At 42.4% G+C, this 18,336-nt stretch overlaps 1 protein-coding gene across 2 annotated transcripts in view; it reads left to right on the top strand.

Annotated features, from left to right (window-relative positions):
- The window catches only part of LOC147896069 (epoxide hydrolase 1-like), a 138,553-nt gene extending 124,442 nt beyond the window's left edge, over window positions 1-14,111 (top strand). For both annotated transcript variants that reach the window (XM_087382660.1, XM_087382661.1), the window contains exons 4-5: window positions 8,322-8,563; window positions 13,524-14,111. In XM_087382660.1, the coding sequence (XP_087238786.1) occupies window positions 8,322-8,563; window positions 13,524-13,773 (492 nt within the window). In that variant the 3' untranslated portion in view covers window positions 13,774-14,111. The remainder of the gene's footprint in view (window positions 1-8,321; window positions 8,564-13,523) is intronic.
- The last annotated feature ends 4,225 nt before the right edge of the window (window positions 14,112-18,336 follow it).

Raw genomic sequence — 18,336 nt, 5'->3', positions numbered from 1 at the left:
GCTCGGTCGCATGGTTATCTCTTACCAGGCCCCAGGTGTTTTATGAGGGTGAGCCTTCTTCTTGGGCACTCTTGGTCCGTCGGCAGGTGATAGAGCCCTGCTCTCTACAGGATGTACCACTTACTCCCTTCAGAGCTTCTCATGTTTCAGTGGACACCTCTTGGGAGATTTTGGCTAGCATTTCCTCTTGGCACATTTGGAGAGCCAGATGTACTGAGGCCTTGGATGGCACCCAGATACACCCATTATAGGTGTTTACGGGTATTTGGTCTGACACGGTTCACACTTTGATAGCCATATGGGCTAGCATGCAGGGCCCTTCACGGGCAGCCTCTTCTAGAAGGACTATATTTCTTTGAGTTTGGAGAGGTTCTCCCTTTTTCTCGGAGGTTTCTACCGGATTGAGATGGCACTATCAGCCTCAATCCTTTCTTTTTGGCTCTTGAGCTTTTCGTGCATTGCATGATGTATCCCGTATGGAGCTTGCTCTAACGGTTTTTCTTTAATACTTAATAGAAGTCTCTTTTTGCAAAAAAAAAAAAAAGGGCTTGAAGTCCACACACCCTCCACTTGCCATTCTTTTTGGGTACTATCACCACAGGACTGGCCCAATCAGAGAACTCTATAGGATAGATGATATCAGCCCTCAACAACTTAATTATTTCCAGCCTCAAGACTTCTGTCTGCTTAGGACTAAGTCTACTCATCTTTTGAAATATCGGCCTTGCATTCTCCTTAAGCTGAATCCTTAATGCCTTACCTTTGAATCCTTTTATCTGTTCATATGAAGTAATGAACAAATTTGGATATTTGCTGAGAATAGCACAATACTCCTTTTTCACCTCTGCAGTAAGATCGGGGTTTAAAGTCTGCTCTACCTTTTCTTGCATTGATTCTTGAGAATTGTTGGGCTGCATAAACTTCTCCATTACTTCACCTCTGTCCGCCCCTTCTTCATTGCTTTCAGGTATCTCATTATGTTCTATCTGCAGATTTTCTACTCCACCAATAAAAGCCACATCAACATCATCTGCTTTCTTCTTCACTGCTGGAATCACTTTCACTGCCCTGTTCCTCCCCTTTTTCTGGATCAGAAATTTCTGCCCTACTAACCATATCAAATCTGATTCTCTTTCCTGAAAGAGCATGAACAGTAATCACCCCATTTTTAATCACCCCATTTTTCCAATCTTGAATTGTCCCCACCCTGCGTAACCAAGGTCTTCCAAGAATAAGAGGATAAGCCCCTAAACTAGTTGGCATCACATGAAAATCCATCTTGCAATGCACTTTAAAAGCCTCAACATCCAATTCAGCCACAATCCCCAAGGTTTTGACTTTTGTGTGGTTAGCCATTCGAATCCGAAACCTTGAAGGAGAAGAGATCTTCAATCCTGATTTCTCAGCACATGCCCAAGTCATCACACATATTTGGGCTCCCCCATCAATATATGCCTCACCAAGTCCCTTCCCTTTATGCCAGGCCTCCACTGAGGGCAAAATATCTGAAAGCTCAGACATAGACATCCACTTCACTATTTTCTTTCGGGCAGCCCTATTGCCAGGATTCACTGCTCGCCTCCATTCCTTCTTCAATTTGGGACATAAGCTGATCATTTGCCCAAAAGTAATATCAGGCTTTCTCCTGGAGAGATCTCCCACAAGATCATATTCTCCTTGTTCTCTTCCAATAGGATGATCAAACACCTTGTATTTTCTTCTTGGATTCTTAGCTCTTCTGCTCTTCTTCCTTTGATAAGTGACCACCTCTTCAGCATGCTCTTCCTGCTTTGCACTCGGACTGGCTTCTTCTTCACGGGTTCTTTTCCCTGTAGGCATAACATCTGCATCATCCAAGTAAACTCACAAGCTTTCCTTTGCCCTTTTCTTCAGCAGTGAATTTACCATTACCACTCGATTGACCTGCTTCCTTCACCTCCACACTATGATCATCGCTCCTGTTATTCAGCCCTGGTGGCAATGGATAAATATCTCCCCCCTCTCGAGGTGGGTTATCACATTGTGAACTATAATGACCCATAACTCCACACTTAAAACATTGAACATTGGGAGCATAAACCCCTCATCCTCTTCCCGCTTGCCACAGAGCTGAACCACCCAGTAAAGGCAATCCACCTATACCCCTTCCTGTTAGAGCCCTACCTCTTCCCCTACCACTCATCAGATTCAGAGAAAGGTTCTTCATAAGTTCTGACATTTCATGAATCTCTTCCTTCATGGATTCTTCCTTTTTGGGTTCTGACTTAAATGGCTCATCCGACAAAGAAAATGTAGTAGTAGGATTAGCCTGCACCATAGGAAGCTCACTACTAAGTTGTATCAATCTCTTTTGTTTCCTTTCCTTTTCCCTGGCTACTCTTAGAGCATCCTCAAAAGTGGGCAACTCCTTACATTCCACCTTAATTCGAATTTCAGATTTCAGTCCAGTTATGAACCTGTCCTTCTTTATCACCCGAGGAGGCACCTTTGGCAGCAAAGCAGTCGGCCATCTATTCCACAAGATGGTAAACCTTCCCGAGTATTCATCCACTGACTAGTGCGAGTTCTGCTGCAAAGCACACAGCTCTCTCCATAACCCATCAGCATCACGCACACATGCGAACCATGCCAAAAAGGTAGCCCTCACCTCAGCATAACTCAGATCTCTATGAACCCTTTGCTCATCTTGGCAAGTAGCTTGGAACTCTTGCAACCAATTTCGAGCCTCTCCCATCAAACAAAAGGAAAGAAACTGCAACAACACTTCAGGAGCATTTCTGTCTTTGATTAAAGCAATAAACTCCATACTCTCAATGAACCTCTCAGGATCTTCATTTAGCAACCCATAAAATATGGGAAATTCATGAGCCATCTTGTACACAGGAAAAAACTCAACCAATCACCCCAAAACAAATAATTCTATTCCTCAGTAGTGCTCTGACTTGCAACTAACTCAGATCTCTGTTTCTTCAGGGCAATCTTCTTGAGAACTTTCTTAATTATTGCTTGGAGACGAATCACTTGAAGCTTGTGATCAATGCAATTCTGCCTTCTATGCCCATACCCACTACATAACTCACAATATATCACCCGCATGCGAGGGGTTGTTTTCATAGTTCATCAAATTACACCCAAGATTCAGAAGAGAATCTTCAACCAACCTACAAAAAACAGATTAAATCTCACCCAACCCTTCCAGACTGTCTTGTTTCACGTGCACACTATCTCAATCCAAGACCCACAGTGTTTTTGTGTGCTCCCCAGTAGGATCGCCAAAAAAGATGATAAAACAAAAGAGGAACACGGCTAAAAACAACAGATAAACTTCAGACTAGAAGATATTGAGGCCGGGGCAACAATCATGGAATTAGAATTGTAGTGTGATCTGGCTCCAAGTGACAGTAGCTTAGTACACCATCCAGAGCATGGATCCAAAATTACAGGAATCGTGCCAGACATAATCTCATTGTAAACTTTCCCAGACACAAAGCAGAAAGCCCACAAACCACCAATCCCAAAAAAAATAGCAATCTTAGGATAACATAACACCCACAAGCACCTTCTGACAGCACAAGAAACAACAAAATATAGGAAATGAACCCACAGCTCACTGGGAAAAGTCTCTCTGTATCTGCATCAGGAACCAACCACATATAGCTTCACAGATGTCTTCTTGTCTTAGACCAAATTGCACATGGAGCCAGCAAGAAAACTCTTTTAATGACGTACACAAGTTAGCGATCAAGCTTCCTCGTCAACTTAACAACCCACCAATCACGTGGTCGTAGGTAGATCCATAGACAAATCAACGCCTGTATTAAACTGCCTCTGCCTTATCGCCATCCAGTCACTTCAGAAGAGCAGCCAAGGAGAATCTCAAATGAACTCTCAAATCTAGGAATTCAGCCAGCAACTTGACAAACTCTTGACTCAACACAATTCGATCAATCAAATGGCATACTGATCATTCTCACGCCACACCAACGGAGGAAAGACACCAGTAGCAAGTTGTTCTTCTCTCTTCCTATCAGGAAGTCAGAGTCAATTAGAGAACGACGTAGGAGCACCTTTCAATTCAACAGCAAGAACATTTTTCCTTCGATCGTGAAACCATTGTTGTGAACTAGCCCGTCACTCAAGCCTTCTTCTCAGGAAATATCCCACGATCAAATGAGCAAATGATCACAACAAGAACATATCGCAAAGAAGTCGTTGAGTTCCCTTAGAACGAATCACAATCAGCAACTGGCCTTTCATTACCCTCACCATGAGTCCAGTTCCCTTAGAACACCATCGTTGAAGAAGACCAGCTCGTCACCCTGAATTGCGTTTCTTTGCAACCACACTCCTTTCTTCTCCCATTGCACTTCTCCTCTTCTACGATGTTCCCCATAACCTAGACCAAAACATAAAAGTGCATATCTATGTGCCTACCCTTTATTATGTACAGTGTACAGGAGCTTACTACATTTTTTGACCTATCAACGTGGTCATTCGTGATAATAGAGATATGATAATCAAAACTCAAAAGGAATCCTCAAAGGTCAAAAGTCAATCCTCCTCCTCGTTCGACGATTCCATGTCCTTCTCAAACCGATCCTCACTTATGACAAATTGACTCAGCAGTGTTTGCACTATCCTCAGGCTCCTTAGCCAATGACTTCTCTACGTTCTTTTCTACTGCTTGCTTAGAAGCCTGTCCTTGTCTTGCTGTCCTTGCACTTTGTCCTCGGCATATATGTTGTTTCGTGGATTTAGGCCGAGAGGTACGAGCGACCATAGTAGCTCCAACAGCAGCAGTGCGTTGTGATATCCAGAAGCTCTGAAAAGAATGCATGTTGAGTGAGTGGGCTGAGAGAGGGATGAGCAGTGAGTGTGAGTTGTGTGAGCTGAGAGAGGGCTGAGGGGGCAAAGTGCAATAGTGAGTAGACTGGGTAAGGGGCCAAGGCTGAGAGAGGGAATTAGCTGAGGGAGAGAAGGGTTGAGAAATGTAGAGGCAAAGACCAGGCTCCAGTACCACCGGATAGCTCCAACAGTAGCAATGTGTTGTACGATATCCAAAATGCCAAGCAAAAGCGCGGCTAGGGAAGCAGTTTGTGGAAGGTGAGTTTAAAAGAGAGGCGCATCTAATGATTCAAAAGTGTTGAAAAATGTCTTGAATGCTTCGAATCACACCTTATCTTCAGGTACGCCCACCGAATTAACCATGTGCTATAACACTAATATGATTGATCTCAGAGTGTGTTTGTCAAAGAGCTAAAATCTGCTGATGATGGAAATCATAAACAACAAAAACCTAAAATATCTTGATGAAGAAAATCATATACATCATCCTTTCATGTGATCACCGTAACAGTAACTCATTTCCATGCTTCATCTCCACCACATGTTCTGGCCTCACCCAATGTGGCTCCCAAGTAAGAACATCATCACCATCAAGTCCTCCAAGTCCAGAAGAATGCAATTTACATAGGTGAGTTGCTTCAGGTGCTGAGTGGCAAGTCTGGAACATAGTCACAGGAAACGTTTCGTCTATTTCATCATTTTGACATGTTTCGTTTCGTCTTTTTGTACGAAATGGAAGGTTTCGAATTGATACTTAATATATACAAGGATAGGGACAAATAAAACATGTTATGTTCGAGTTTAGAGTGATCAAAGAGAGATGCAAGTCAAGACACCTAAAAAGGAAATTCAAAACAAAAAGACATTCTTCAAATTTATTTAACTTTAGGCTTTCGATCTCCTTTCTCAAGTTCAGATAGGTTTTGAAATGATATTGAATATATATAAGGATAGGGGCGAATAAGATATGTTATATTCAAGTTTAGAGTGAACAACTAGAAATATAAGTCAAGACACCTAAAAAATGGAATTCAAAATATTGAGATTTATTTAAATTCAAGCTTTCAATCTCCTTTCTCAAGTTTCAACTTTAGACCCATTAAAGTTAATATTTATGGATACAAAACTTAAAGGCATATGGATTCTAGAAAGCATAGGGCAAAAACGTGTAAATTGATTTAGGCGAAACAAAGGTTTCGTTGAGACCATTTCGTCCTATTTTGAAACGTTTGGTTTGTTTTGTCGTTTCGATGTTTCGATTGGACGAAACAGGTTTTCATGTGACTATGGTTTGGAACAATGAATACACTTATTTTTGTGATTCTAGAAAATATGAAAATTTGAAACTTCAACTTTGGAGACTCGTCATGCACCTATTTCTTTTTTAAGTAGTCATAATGCTCTGCACACACTCAACACAATAAGAGAAGTGGTCTTGTGACAACACTCTAAGTGCAAGGGTACGCAATGTAGAATTAAGTCAGTCAAAATTTCTCCACCAAGACAATTGCTATGATTGATTATCCATATCTAGAACAATGGCACATGCAAAGTTACCCCTTAATGCCCTAAATGCTATTATCATCCTCAATGCGGTTTTGCACAAGAAGTTTGCCTCCGCTCCACATACTCCGTCCATCCCTCAAGAAGTATGCGATCAGAATCTTGCTCCATAGTTTTCCATGTAGGATGAAGTATGAGGGAAACTGTGTGGCTGGGTCTCCTAAACCGTAACTCACCTGGTATAAAAAATGTCAAGCAATTGATCCACCCTGCAAAGTAAGTTATGTTACATAATTGATTATTGATCATGCATCACTCGTGATAACTTATATGTTGAAACTTGAAAGACATTATAAGCTTTTTAAAAACAACAATGATTATGAAAATTTCCGATTTCAATATGTGTCTCGCATAAGGACAGTGCACTGATCTAATGTGGTCTACAGACATGTAATGTACTGATACAAGAGGCCCATCATGCATCCATCTCTATCAATGAGAGAGGATAGTGTAGATGGAAATTATTGCTGCCTGGATGGAGTCACCAGTGTTCCACCATTCATTATCAAGAACAATGTTTCAAATCCCATTGCCTTTCTATCAGCCCACTCTATCCAGTCCATGCTAACCGTCTAGACTTGCAGTAAAGGATCAAGTTATAACTTCGGATGTTCATTCATGGTTCGTAAATGATTCAAATGCCTGTGACCTAAAACTAGAAGATAAATCATAGCTATTAGAATTTATAATTTACAATATACACACTTGGAAAGGACAATGTAGATGTGCCCAAACCATGTGCTGGATGGTTTTTTCAGCTCCCACTTGCAATGATCTCTGAACATTGCAAGTATCCTAGGCTTATGGGTGATAGAAGTTAATCATTGTATGTGATTTTTTTATCACATCCAAAACCCAAGGAAGGCTGCCAACAGTATGAGCTGTGCAAGCCTCAAGGCAACCATACAATGGAGGGATAATCTGCCAGGATGTCTCCCCCTTATACTTGCATGCTGAGTGATTATAGTGAGAATCTGGACCTTATTTTCATGTCCCACATCTATTACAGGCTGAATATCAAATAGATAAAAGCCTCTACAACAAAATATTAATGTTAAAAACATTGGAGCATATGGAAGCTAGAGCTCAAATTGCAGCATGTACATTGTAGACTGTAGAGCCAACATAAATACTATATAAAATTTTGAGTATAATATTTTACACATGACTGAAGGGCCTGGCAAGGATACATTCACATTTCTCAAAAACCTGGTGCTAGGGCAGCACAATACCAAGATATTGATCATATGTCGCTTTCCCACATCAGCCCGCCACTTGACACAAGTGACACAGCCATATGTCTAGTGCGATGATCTAAGAAGAGAAGAGTTCGTTTAAAGAGATGTACCAGAGATACTAGCTTTTGGCTATAAAGGGGAAGAGAGAAGTAATTGTAAGCTAGGTAAGTATGACTGCATGCATATGAGATGCATGCCTCCTAATCATGCATCTCAATCACAACGAGTGTCTCACAGATACCTTGAACTTCACGCAAGCAAAGATCCAAAAAGAGGAAGGTATCCATGATTTGTTGATTCCTCGCTACAAAATTTTGATGCAGTCTATTGAGTTCAAGAGGAGCTTTCTCACACAATAGTTGCCGCAAATATTCTTTCCAAGGTGTCTATCCACTGCAAATTGCTCTCCTGGAGACCAGTAACAAAGGAGATTTAAGGCAATTGGCTTCTAGTCATTCAGCCTTGGCAAGATATGGCGAGCAAAGTGTGGGGGGCAAAATGAATCCCCTGGAAAGCGGTGTAGGTGGGATGTGATGTGCTTGGTGGTGGTGTATATATATATGTAGAGAGAGAGAGAGAGAGAGAGAGAGAGAGAGAGAGAGAGAGAGTTGATGATGTGATATCTCTTTATCTATTGTTAGTTTAAATTTCTATCCTGCCTAAACCTCTCTACAGGAACCGGGAAGAGCAGAAGCAGACTTTGCTCATCAAGGGTGTGCAAATATCCTAAGGAAGATTTTTTTGAGCACAAGGACTGATCTTTGGATTGCACCTTCCGACAAAGAAATTTCAGAAATCCTTGATGCCCCAGAAGATTTTCCTGCATGGATGTCTGCAGAGGATATCCAGCAATATGCAGACCAGTTTGAGAAGATAGGATTTACTGGTGGTTTCAATTATTATCGGGTTATTGACTTGTAAGATTTCCATTTTGTTCTTCTGAATTTAAAACATATGATTTGTTGATTGAACCACAGCCTTTCTCAAGTTTACAAGGTTGATCGTGGATTCAAACAGTATCAAGTCTGTATTCAATAGCATAAGATAGCACTTTGAATTTGTTATAACCTGCGTCACTTCAGAGTCGTGCCTTTTGGTTTAAGCAATTCTTGTTTTATAGACACTAACTTGGGTAAGTAAGTAGCTGTGATGTTGAATGAATGTATTTACCTTGTGATTGTGCTATTCAGTTGTTTTAAATGTGGATGAAGGTGGCTGTGAAGGCGGTTTAGGCTCTATTGCTTTTGTCCTTCCAACGTGTTCATATATTTTCATCGGTTTTTCCTTTTTTAGCAAGGGTTTATGAAGATTATGTGTTCAAGGCTATTTTAAGGGGAAAGGAAAAGGCCTTCTTGAGGGCTGAAGTTTGAAAAGGAAGTTATGAGGCTATTTAAAGAATAATTGCCATAGTGCCAAAATTTAGTAAAAGATCTGGATCTATTAATTTTGTTGTCCAAGTAGTGTTGATCTAAAGCAAGGCCAGTTGGGTTTGAGAGGAAAACTTTAGAATACTTGGAAATGGTATACATCATATAAGAGCATCTCTTCTCCATTATTGAAGTCTTGAAGACATGCAAGCACTGTGTATGTGCGAGACTCTTATTAACCATGCAAGTGTGAAGTGGTTACGCAATCAGTCTGAACTTGGAGGTCTGAAGAAGAACAGGCTGAACTAACACATAAATTTGATTTCTTAGTGAAGATACCAAAAGGCTAAGCTCAATGTGATAGTTGATGGCTTCAGTTGGATGCCTATGGTGAGTTGAGTTTTGTCCCGTGGATTGGTACCTAAGGTCTCCACATGAGAAACAAGTATTGGTGGTGTTAATTCAACTCAACACATGATGTTGGTATTGGTAGACAAACACAAAATCGAAGACGGGTATGTACCGTGTATGGGTAGAACTTGTCCCTTGAGTGTGAGTGCTGGAGGGGAGGGGTTTGCGGGGTTAGGAGGTGTGAATGGGTGTCCAATGATCGCAGAAAGCTTGCTAAATGGGAAACCCGATCTAGACAACGGGCTTTTTTGGATAAAGGCTGCTCTTCCAAGCAATTTTTTAAGAGTTTACACTATAAAAGACAGGCTGCCAATATCTGTCGGATCCGGATGCCTCATGGTTCTTGGTCAACATTTTCATTCAGAGCTTGCTGATTTATGTGTGCAGCACTTCTCCACTCATTTTGGGCATGTGGATACTCTTTCTCCTCGGCTCGTGTTTGCACGTCAGCTTCTTTTGCAGCATATTCATCCAATTCTGTCTGATGGTCAGGCTTTGGAACTTGAACATCCCTTCACTGAAAGGGAATTTTCTGATGCACTAAGATCCTGTGGCAGATGGAAATCTCTAGGATGGGATGGTCTCACTGTTGAATTCTTTCTTGCATTCTGGGATCTTCTTAAATTCACATTGCTACAAATGGTAAATACAGCATGGCAAAATCAGCAGATGCCTGTGTCATGGAAAAAGGGCCTTCTCAAGCTGATTCCAAAGAAGCAGCTATGTGATTCACTTGGTGATTGGAGGCCAACCGCGCTCATGCTAGTCATTTACAAGATCATTGCTAAAATGGTGGTTGATCGGATTAAAGGTTATTTGCATGATGGGTTGCATCCCTCCCAATATGGCTTTGTTCCATGTCGCCATATCACAAATAAGATTGCCAATGCTTATATTGGGATTGAATATGCCAAACACACGCAATAGGATGTTCTACTCTTGCAGGTAGATATTGCAAAAGCCTTTGACACAATTCAATGGGATTTCATCTCGCAAACTATGCGAGCTTTGGGGTTTGGACAAAAAATGCAGCAGGTTATTTACTGGCTTTACAGAGATAGCAATGCGGCTTGCATTCTTTCTGGGGATATCTCTGATGAGTGGACTCTTCGTTGTTCGGTCCGCCAGGGATGCCCTCTCAGTGCTTTACTGTATGCCATTGCTACTCATCCTATGCTGCAATATATTGATCATCTTGTGGCTATAGGATCACTTCATGGCTTGGAATTGGATGCTAATCGCAGCATGGTTGCTGAAGTTTATGTTGATGATTCTTTCTTTACCCCAAAGAATACGCTCCATGATCTTGGTGCCTTGATGCAGGTCCTCTCTGTTTATGGTTTGGCAGCTGGTCTTCATGTTAATTTTCAGAAGTCTAAGCTGCTCCCTTTGCATTCCAAAGACTGGCATAGTCTATTATGGCCCGGGGATATCATTCCACCCACTTAGTTCGTTCCTCATTTTGGTTTCCCTTTGGGGTGGGAACTCACTCACCGACAACAAACTGATTGGGTTTTGGCTAAGCTTCGGAAAAAGCTTGAGTATTGGAAACTGGCAACCTGGCCTTTGCACGTTCGTCTTCGAATAGTGCAGTCCATCCTTGTGGCATATATTCAATTTTACTTGCCATTGATCATGGTTACTAAGGCAGATCTTACATCTTTAATGTCTATCTTTATGGAAATATTCTGGCGATCGAAACATGGCAAAAAAAGTCTCAGGCTGCTTTCAATGCATCACATTTGTTCTCCCAAGATGCATGCGCGTATTCTTGCCCATAGGGAAAAATGTTGCTGTAATTTCTGCAAGGTGATCAGCCTTGGGCTCTTATGATTAGGACTCTGGTCACTCATAATAGTATTTCTGCGTTTGGTCATTGGCAACTCGATCAATGGGATTTCTTTTTTGGCTGCACTGATGGCACTTTGCCTGACTGCCCTTTTGTCTCCCGTGACTGGAAGCATGTTCTTTCTCATCTGGAGTGGAATGGATGGCAATATTTGCTTGGAAATTCTTTGAGAGCTGAAAGCATTCACTGGTCGAAAGTCGTTTAGCCTCCCTTGGCTTTATAGGAACCTCGACGTTCCTACTTTGTCTCATTTAAAGGCATCACCTTGGTTGCTGATGTTATGGATGATGCTGGTACTGTGCTCCCCTTTTCTCTAGCAGCCACTACATATGGATTGGGCTCTCATTATCGTCCTTTGTGGCGACAAATTACTTCTATGCTTTCGCCTTTTGTTCCGATTCCTCCTTTGGAACTCCAGGACTGGTTGGAAGATTGGACTTTGACCTCTCCAGGCTCCTCTTCTCGTCCTTTGAGGCTATCTCAGATTACTGTACTTGCATTGTATAAAATCCTTTTCCCTCAACCTTGGGTTTGAGAGAGAGGTGATTCTGTTTGGTGAATGCATCGCCTAGCCAAGTGGTGGAGGAAAAGATTACAGCAACTTTGGGCCTATAAAGTACCGCTTCGGCAACAGGTTTTCTTTTGGTGAGTTCTTTTGGGAGTGTTTCCATCTGGACAGCTATTAGCTCATCGACACATTGCTCCTGCACTTTGCCATAGATGTTTTGCTTCTTCGGAGACTGTGCCTCACTGGTTTTGGCATTGTCCATGCTCTCGTGAGTTTTTTTATCTGCTTCGACAGCGCCTGCGAGCGAGATTCCCATCTATTCCGTTTGGGAAGTTCTTCTGGCTATTTGGGTTTCATCCATCCAGACCGGAGTTTCATCTTTTCTTCGTTTAGGTTCGCTACTGGGCACTATGGACTTTATGGACATATAGGAATTGTAAAGTCTTTGGTGATCCTACTTTCTCTTTGTTTGGCTTTTTTAGGCGTTCTCTGCAGCAATCTTTCTTTGATTGCTTGCAAACCCGCTGCATAGATCATGAGGTCTTTTTGGCATATACTGAAATTTTTAGTTGATGTGATTGTAGCACCTTGTTTTGAGGTTGCTACTCATATAATATAATCAATCAAATATTTCACACAAAAAAAAACTGCGTTTGTGTGTGAGCGCTATGGGCTTTCTTGGACTTCCTTGGGCAGATTTTGAGAGCTCGGTTTTCTACTAGGCACTTTGGACTTTCTGGAAGGATCGCAATCATAGGGGCTTTGGTGATCCTGTTTTTTCCATTTTCTCTTTCTTCAGACACTCTTTGCAGCAATCGCTTTTTGATTGCTTGCAATCTCATGTCTTTGATCATGATGTATATTTGTCCTACAGTGAGATTTTCTCTTGATGTATTATAGCTCTCCCTTTCTGGGATAGCTTCTTTGTAATATAATGACTAAAAGATTCCACCCAAAAAAAAAAGTGTGAGTGCTATGGGTGTGCAGTATGTGGGAATTTGTGTTCTCCTTTTCTAGTCTTACTCCAGCAAAATGGATGTCATGTGTGGTCATGGGATATCTAAAGCTAGTCAAGAAGCAAAATGGAAGATAGTTATCTACTGTATATGGGTAGAACACTTCCCCTAGCATGGGTGTTGCAAAACGGAGAGGGGGGGGCGGGGGGTTTCATGGTGTGTGTGTGTGGAGCGCTATGGGTGTGGGTATGTGGGAATGTGTTTTCCTTAATTAAAATGGATGTCATGTCTTGTGGTCCCCTATAGTTCATCGTAAAACCTTATCACTTCATTGTTATAACATGAAGCTTGGACACATTGTAATCAATTTGGAATCTGACAGAGTTTTTCATGGACATATCTTTTGTGCTATAATTCATTCATTAAGTTTTGTCTGGCTTGAGCTCTTCAGTGGGAAATCAATTTGTTGAAACGTATCTAACACCATAGTTGTGGCTGAACGAAATTGTTCAGAATCCATTTCAATCAACTTTGCTCTCTATTCAGAACCTTTACCATGGCTGAATCAGTCCTTCACATTTGGAAAATGGGGAGAATCTCAGTGTATACTTTCTGCATGTGACTTGCACCCGGTATCCACTGATGTCTTGATTGATTTGATTGAGAGAGAGAGAGAGAGACTAGGTCAAACTGATGAAGTCAGAGTAAGATGGTGTGTTTCTGCTGCATGCAATTGAATAATACTGCTGGGAGCACGAGATAGTCTTACCTACAACTTTGTTGCAGGAACTGGGAGCTCATGGCACCTTGGACGGGAGCACAAGTGATTACTCCAACCCTATACATAGCAGGAAGTAAGGATATTGTGTATGCCTTACCTGGAGCGAAGGAATATATACATTCAAAAATGAAAGAAGACGTTCCTAAACTGCAAGGTGTAGTTGTGCTTGAGGATGTTCACCACTTCATGCATCAAGAGAATCCCGAAGATGTCAATGCTCATATTCTGAGTTTTCTCAATGGATTTCCTAAGTGAAAAGAGAAGAATTCACATCGATTTTCATATGCTGGTCCTGTGAAATGAGATTTCTGCAAGTATTGAATGGATTATCTATTTTTGTATTGCAGCTAAGTTACTTGTACTGCTTTGAACCAAGCAAGTCAAATGGTCTAGGTAGTTTACCATCAACAGAGTCTCTTCTGTCTCGAAGAACTCGGATGGTTTCTATTATGTATTTCCATGTGCCATAGTTGTTGTCAAGCTTTCCTAAAGACTCCAAGTTGATGTTGCTTGATGTTGACATGTTGCTAGGTATCAACATGGTTCAATCTACGTCAAATTGTGCAAAAGATGGACACTTTGATAATGCAAAACAAATCCAACTTTTATGAAGAAATCTTGATGAGTTTTTAGAAGAATTCAAAAGCTGAAGCAATTACAAAAGTCAGTGACCAAGTTATGGTGACTTTCCTGTGAAAAGTGCCTAAACCTTGTGTATATTTTTACATTTGTGATGATTTTCAAAGGTTTGAAAAATGTCGAGAATTCTTTGATTAAGTTTGGCTCTCAATGTGAGACACGAGAGTTCTGACTGGGTTCAATGTGGACTAGTTTTGGATGAGCTATGGCCTTGGAAGTTAGGGTGAAAATGCAACCTTCCAACTGTGTGAATGGACTTTAAGATTTAAGTAATTGTGTAAATAGGTCTTGAGGTCTTGAGACACCTAACCAAACTAGTGGCAGCTGAGTAGTGGGTTAGTTTGGTCAGGTTAGGTCTAGTTTTCCTTGACTTGGGTAGGTTTGATTGGGTCCATTAATCTATCCTGGACTATATAATTAACCTTAGGTTCGACTTAATTCACCCCAAGGTTAGTTAAGGATAGGATGTTAAGTTGTTGTAGGGACCTAAGGGTGCAAGAAAGCTCTAAACAATAGGTGGGTTCTAGCCTTCTTTCTGATCTTAAATGCATAAAAGGTGCTAAGTTCTAGCTTTCAATACGTTGAAGATTATCGTGAAGCTAGGCCTTCTGTGGATCAAATGATGATGAAAAGTATGGGAATCACAAGTTGAAATTGGACTTGAATGTAGATGAATAATGAAGTTTGAAATGGTGACAACTAGTCTAAAAATTTCCCAGATACTTGGATTTTGCATCTATTAAATCTAGGCTCAAAGGCTTTGGTGCCCAAGTGGCCAAAATTATGGACCTTGAAAGAAGTGTCAAAATATATCACATTTCAACAAAGGGTCCCACCTCTGTGCCCTCCCCCCGCCCCCCCCCCCCCCCCCCGTCCTCTCTCTCTCTCTCTCTCTCTCTCTCTCTCTCTCTCTCTCTCTCTCTCTCTGTGTCTTTGAAGTGAGATTAGGTTAATTTGGGGTTAGGTAAACTCATCATGGCTAGATTTTTCTAACTCTAATTATTGGTTAGTTGCATTCTAACTAGTTTGGTTATGGACTTAGTTTAGTTAATTTTAGGTTATTTTGGACCTAGTTTAGTTAGTGTTAGGTTAGGTCAATTAGGATGTTTTTAAAAGGGGAGTGAGGGGGTTGGGGGAGGGAGGAAGGGCGGCTGTTTGCCGGCATAGCACTCAAGAGGCGGCATTGGGGAGGGGGGGGACATTGAGGGGGCAGGGGGTGAAAGGGGACGTGGGAGATTAATGGGGGGCTTGTCAGAGATCAAAGAGAGGGGAGAGGGGGGAGGGGAGATAGAGCTACACATGTGGGGAGGGGAGGAGGTTTATGAGGCAGAGGGTAAGGGAGGGGATCAAGGAGTAGAGGGGAATTGAGGCATGAAGGGGGGACAGAGTTGTGCATGAAGGGAGGGGGGGGTTACGAGGCAGAGGGGCATTGCCATTGTGGGCACAACGCTTTGAGGGTGCTACGCATGGGAGAGGGCACAAGGGACTGAGAGAATCTAGAGGGAGATGGAGGGGGATGTGAGGCGAGGGGGGATTAGGGCTACGGGTGAGGAGGAAAATTATGAGAAAGAGGGAATGAGGGAGAGGAGAGGGAGGCACCACCATAGGCACAACATTTGAGGGGGTTCCATGTGGGAGGGAGCAAAAAAAGAGGCATAGGGAGGTGAGGGAATCCTTGAGGGAGGGGATCAAGGGGAATGTGAGGTGTTGGGGCTGTGTGGGGCTACGCGCAAGGGGAGATATTATGAGGAAGAGAGGAAAGAGAGGGGGGCTCCTTCGCAGTAGGCACAAAATTTGAAGGGATTTGCATACAGGAAGGGGAAGGGAATACAAGCATTGGGGGGCTGTTGGGGGGGGGGGGGGGGGGGGGGGGGGGAGATCGAGGGGGGAAGGGATTGACACTGGTGGAGGGGACTGTGAGGGAAGTAGCGGCGCAGGGCTGTGCAAAGGGGGGGACTACAAGGCAGAGGGGAGAAGGAGGGGTGTCACCACAATGATGTGGGTTGCACATGTGAGTTGGGCATCCAGGTTCGGGGGCGGGGGGGGGGGGGGGGGGGGAGGGGGGGGCAAATTGAGGGGGAGAGGAAAAATTGAGAGGGGAGAAAGATAGGTGGGGAGAGAGTAGCAAAGGGAGAGAAGAATAGGTTTAGGAGAGGAGAGGAAGAGGGGTAGAGACCAAGTAGAAGGTGATAAGTGTTCTCTCCCATCTAGCTATTACGGTGAGATTGACTATGTAATATAATCCACCAACATTGTGGCGTATATTTTGGAGCATTCCTTTGGGATTTACCATTTGTCTACCATCCTCACTCACAATGGGGAAGCTTTCACTCACTTCAATCATGGTTTTGTCACATGAAGTCTTTAAAGTTTACGTTTAGTCGTGAACCTCCATCACATCTTTGGGGATTAGGTTTACTTCTAGACCTCATCTAAAATAACTCCTCAAATCGTGATATTCTTGATCTTTATGAAGATGACTACCAATTACAACCTCATCAATAAACCTTTTTTATACACTTACACCGTTATGGATGTGAGAACCTCCATCAAACCTTGTGAATCACAATTCGTTCCCACTTAAGCTCATACAAGAACCATTTTTCACACTTAAGCCTACATATCGCACAAAAATATGACCCAAAGGCCTATAGTACACTTGTGAGCATCTCTACTATAACAAACGACAATGTAACTTAGGTGACAAAAAATGCTCTAGCTTAGCTCAACTTTCGCCCCTCTTTTTAAACATATGTCGCTTGCAATTCCCGCCTATTCCTTGCTGAAATTTGTGCCAAATTGAACTCCTCCTGCCCGCCATAAATCTCTGCATACTTCGCCTTCCTACAACCCTGCAAATGCTCGCCATTATTACTACAATTTCCACCTCATGCAGCTCAGTATCTCCGTCTCTGCTCTAGCACTAAGCCCGCCATTCAATAGCCACAACTCACCCACCCCAGCTCTATCTCCTTGCCATTCAAGCTGCCCATATTTTCGCCTCATCTCCACCAGTTAAAGCTCCCGCCATATGTTACAGTAGCCCGAATTCTATCCTGCACTCCTATTCAGCAACCTGGTCACAATTGAGTAGCCTGACATTGCACTCTTTTAATTACCTCCCGATTATTGAGCTGATGTCCAGTATTCATGTGAAGCTGCCCTTACCCTTGGTCACTCTCTTCTACTTTGACACTGGTGCATTACCTCGAGCTTGATGTAGACCACTCTCCATCAAAAAGTGATTTCTCTGATCTTTCTTCTCCGATTAGCATCTGAGGTACTACACATTGATTGACTCCCAATTGCTCATGGTACTTGAGGCCTCTACATCGACTTTTGGGTGCCGATACGTTGAGAGTCATGTGGTGATCGCTCCACAAGTTGTTCCCATGGACTTCATCGACACTTTCTTTAGGGGGAATTCTTCTCGGAATTCACCCATATATCAAGAAGAATGTGCACACACATGTGCAACAACTTTGCGGAGGACATCTCTTATATACAAAGAGATTTTAAAAAAAAATCTATTCTATGGCTTGATGTACTTGGGCTCTTTGCCCTGGGTAGTCCCCCAAAAATTGATGTATTGAGTCTAAAGGTTCTCTGCCTTGGATAGTCCTCCTAAAAATGATGTATTGGGTTTTCTCTTTTTTGGTGCGTGTCTTCCTAACATATCCTATTACGAAGCCAAGGGGGGATGTACTATGGGAGCCATATGTATTGGCTTTGATAGGTCTATTTGTTTATCAGACCTGGCTTAAGAGTTCCATGATGTTGGTGCATTGGTCTCCTAGACCTTTGAGTTGGTCATGCATCCATGCATGATGAGCCTCTGCTAGATGATCTTTCTATGTTATGCTCGCTAGCCTCTGAGCCATGCTCACTTGCCTCTGAGATTGTGTGGGAACCATGTCTAGTTCTAGACCGGCATGCACATTTTTGATGATCGTCATTGTCATGTTCTGTTCTTGGCTCCATTCCAGTAGTCTCTCACCTTGCCTTCATGGGGGGGTGTTGGAATATGAAGCCAAAGTGACTCAAAAATGAGTGTACTAGGTGTCTAGGGAGTGTTTTATAGTCTAGCGAGCGCCACGTGTCATATTGGGAGATATCCCATAGACATTGTGACTTTCTAGAGTCTAGTGTCACTATATAGTGTTGTACTTATCTTGCATC

This window comes from Dipteris shenzhenensis, chromosome 12 (assembly GCF_047967505.1).
Source record: "Dipteris shenzhenensis isolate YYH24624 ecotype China chromosome 12, Dip_SZ_1.0, whole genome shotgun sequence".
NCBI classification, from domain to species: Eukaryota; Viridiplantae; Streptophyta; class Polypodiopsida; order Gleicheniales; family Dipteridaceae; genus Dipteris; species Dipteris shenzhenensis.
Note: the sequence above shows the minus strand (reverse complement) of the source record. Positions and strands in the feature narration are given on the sequence as shown.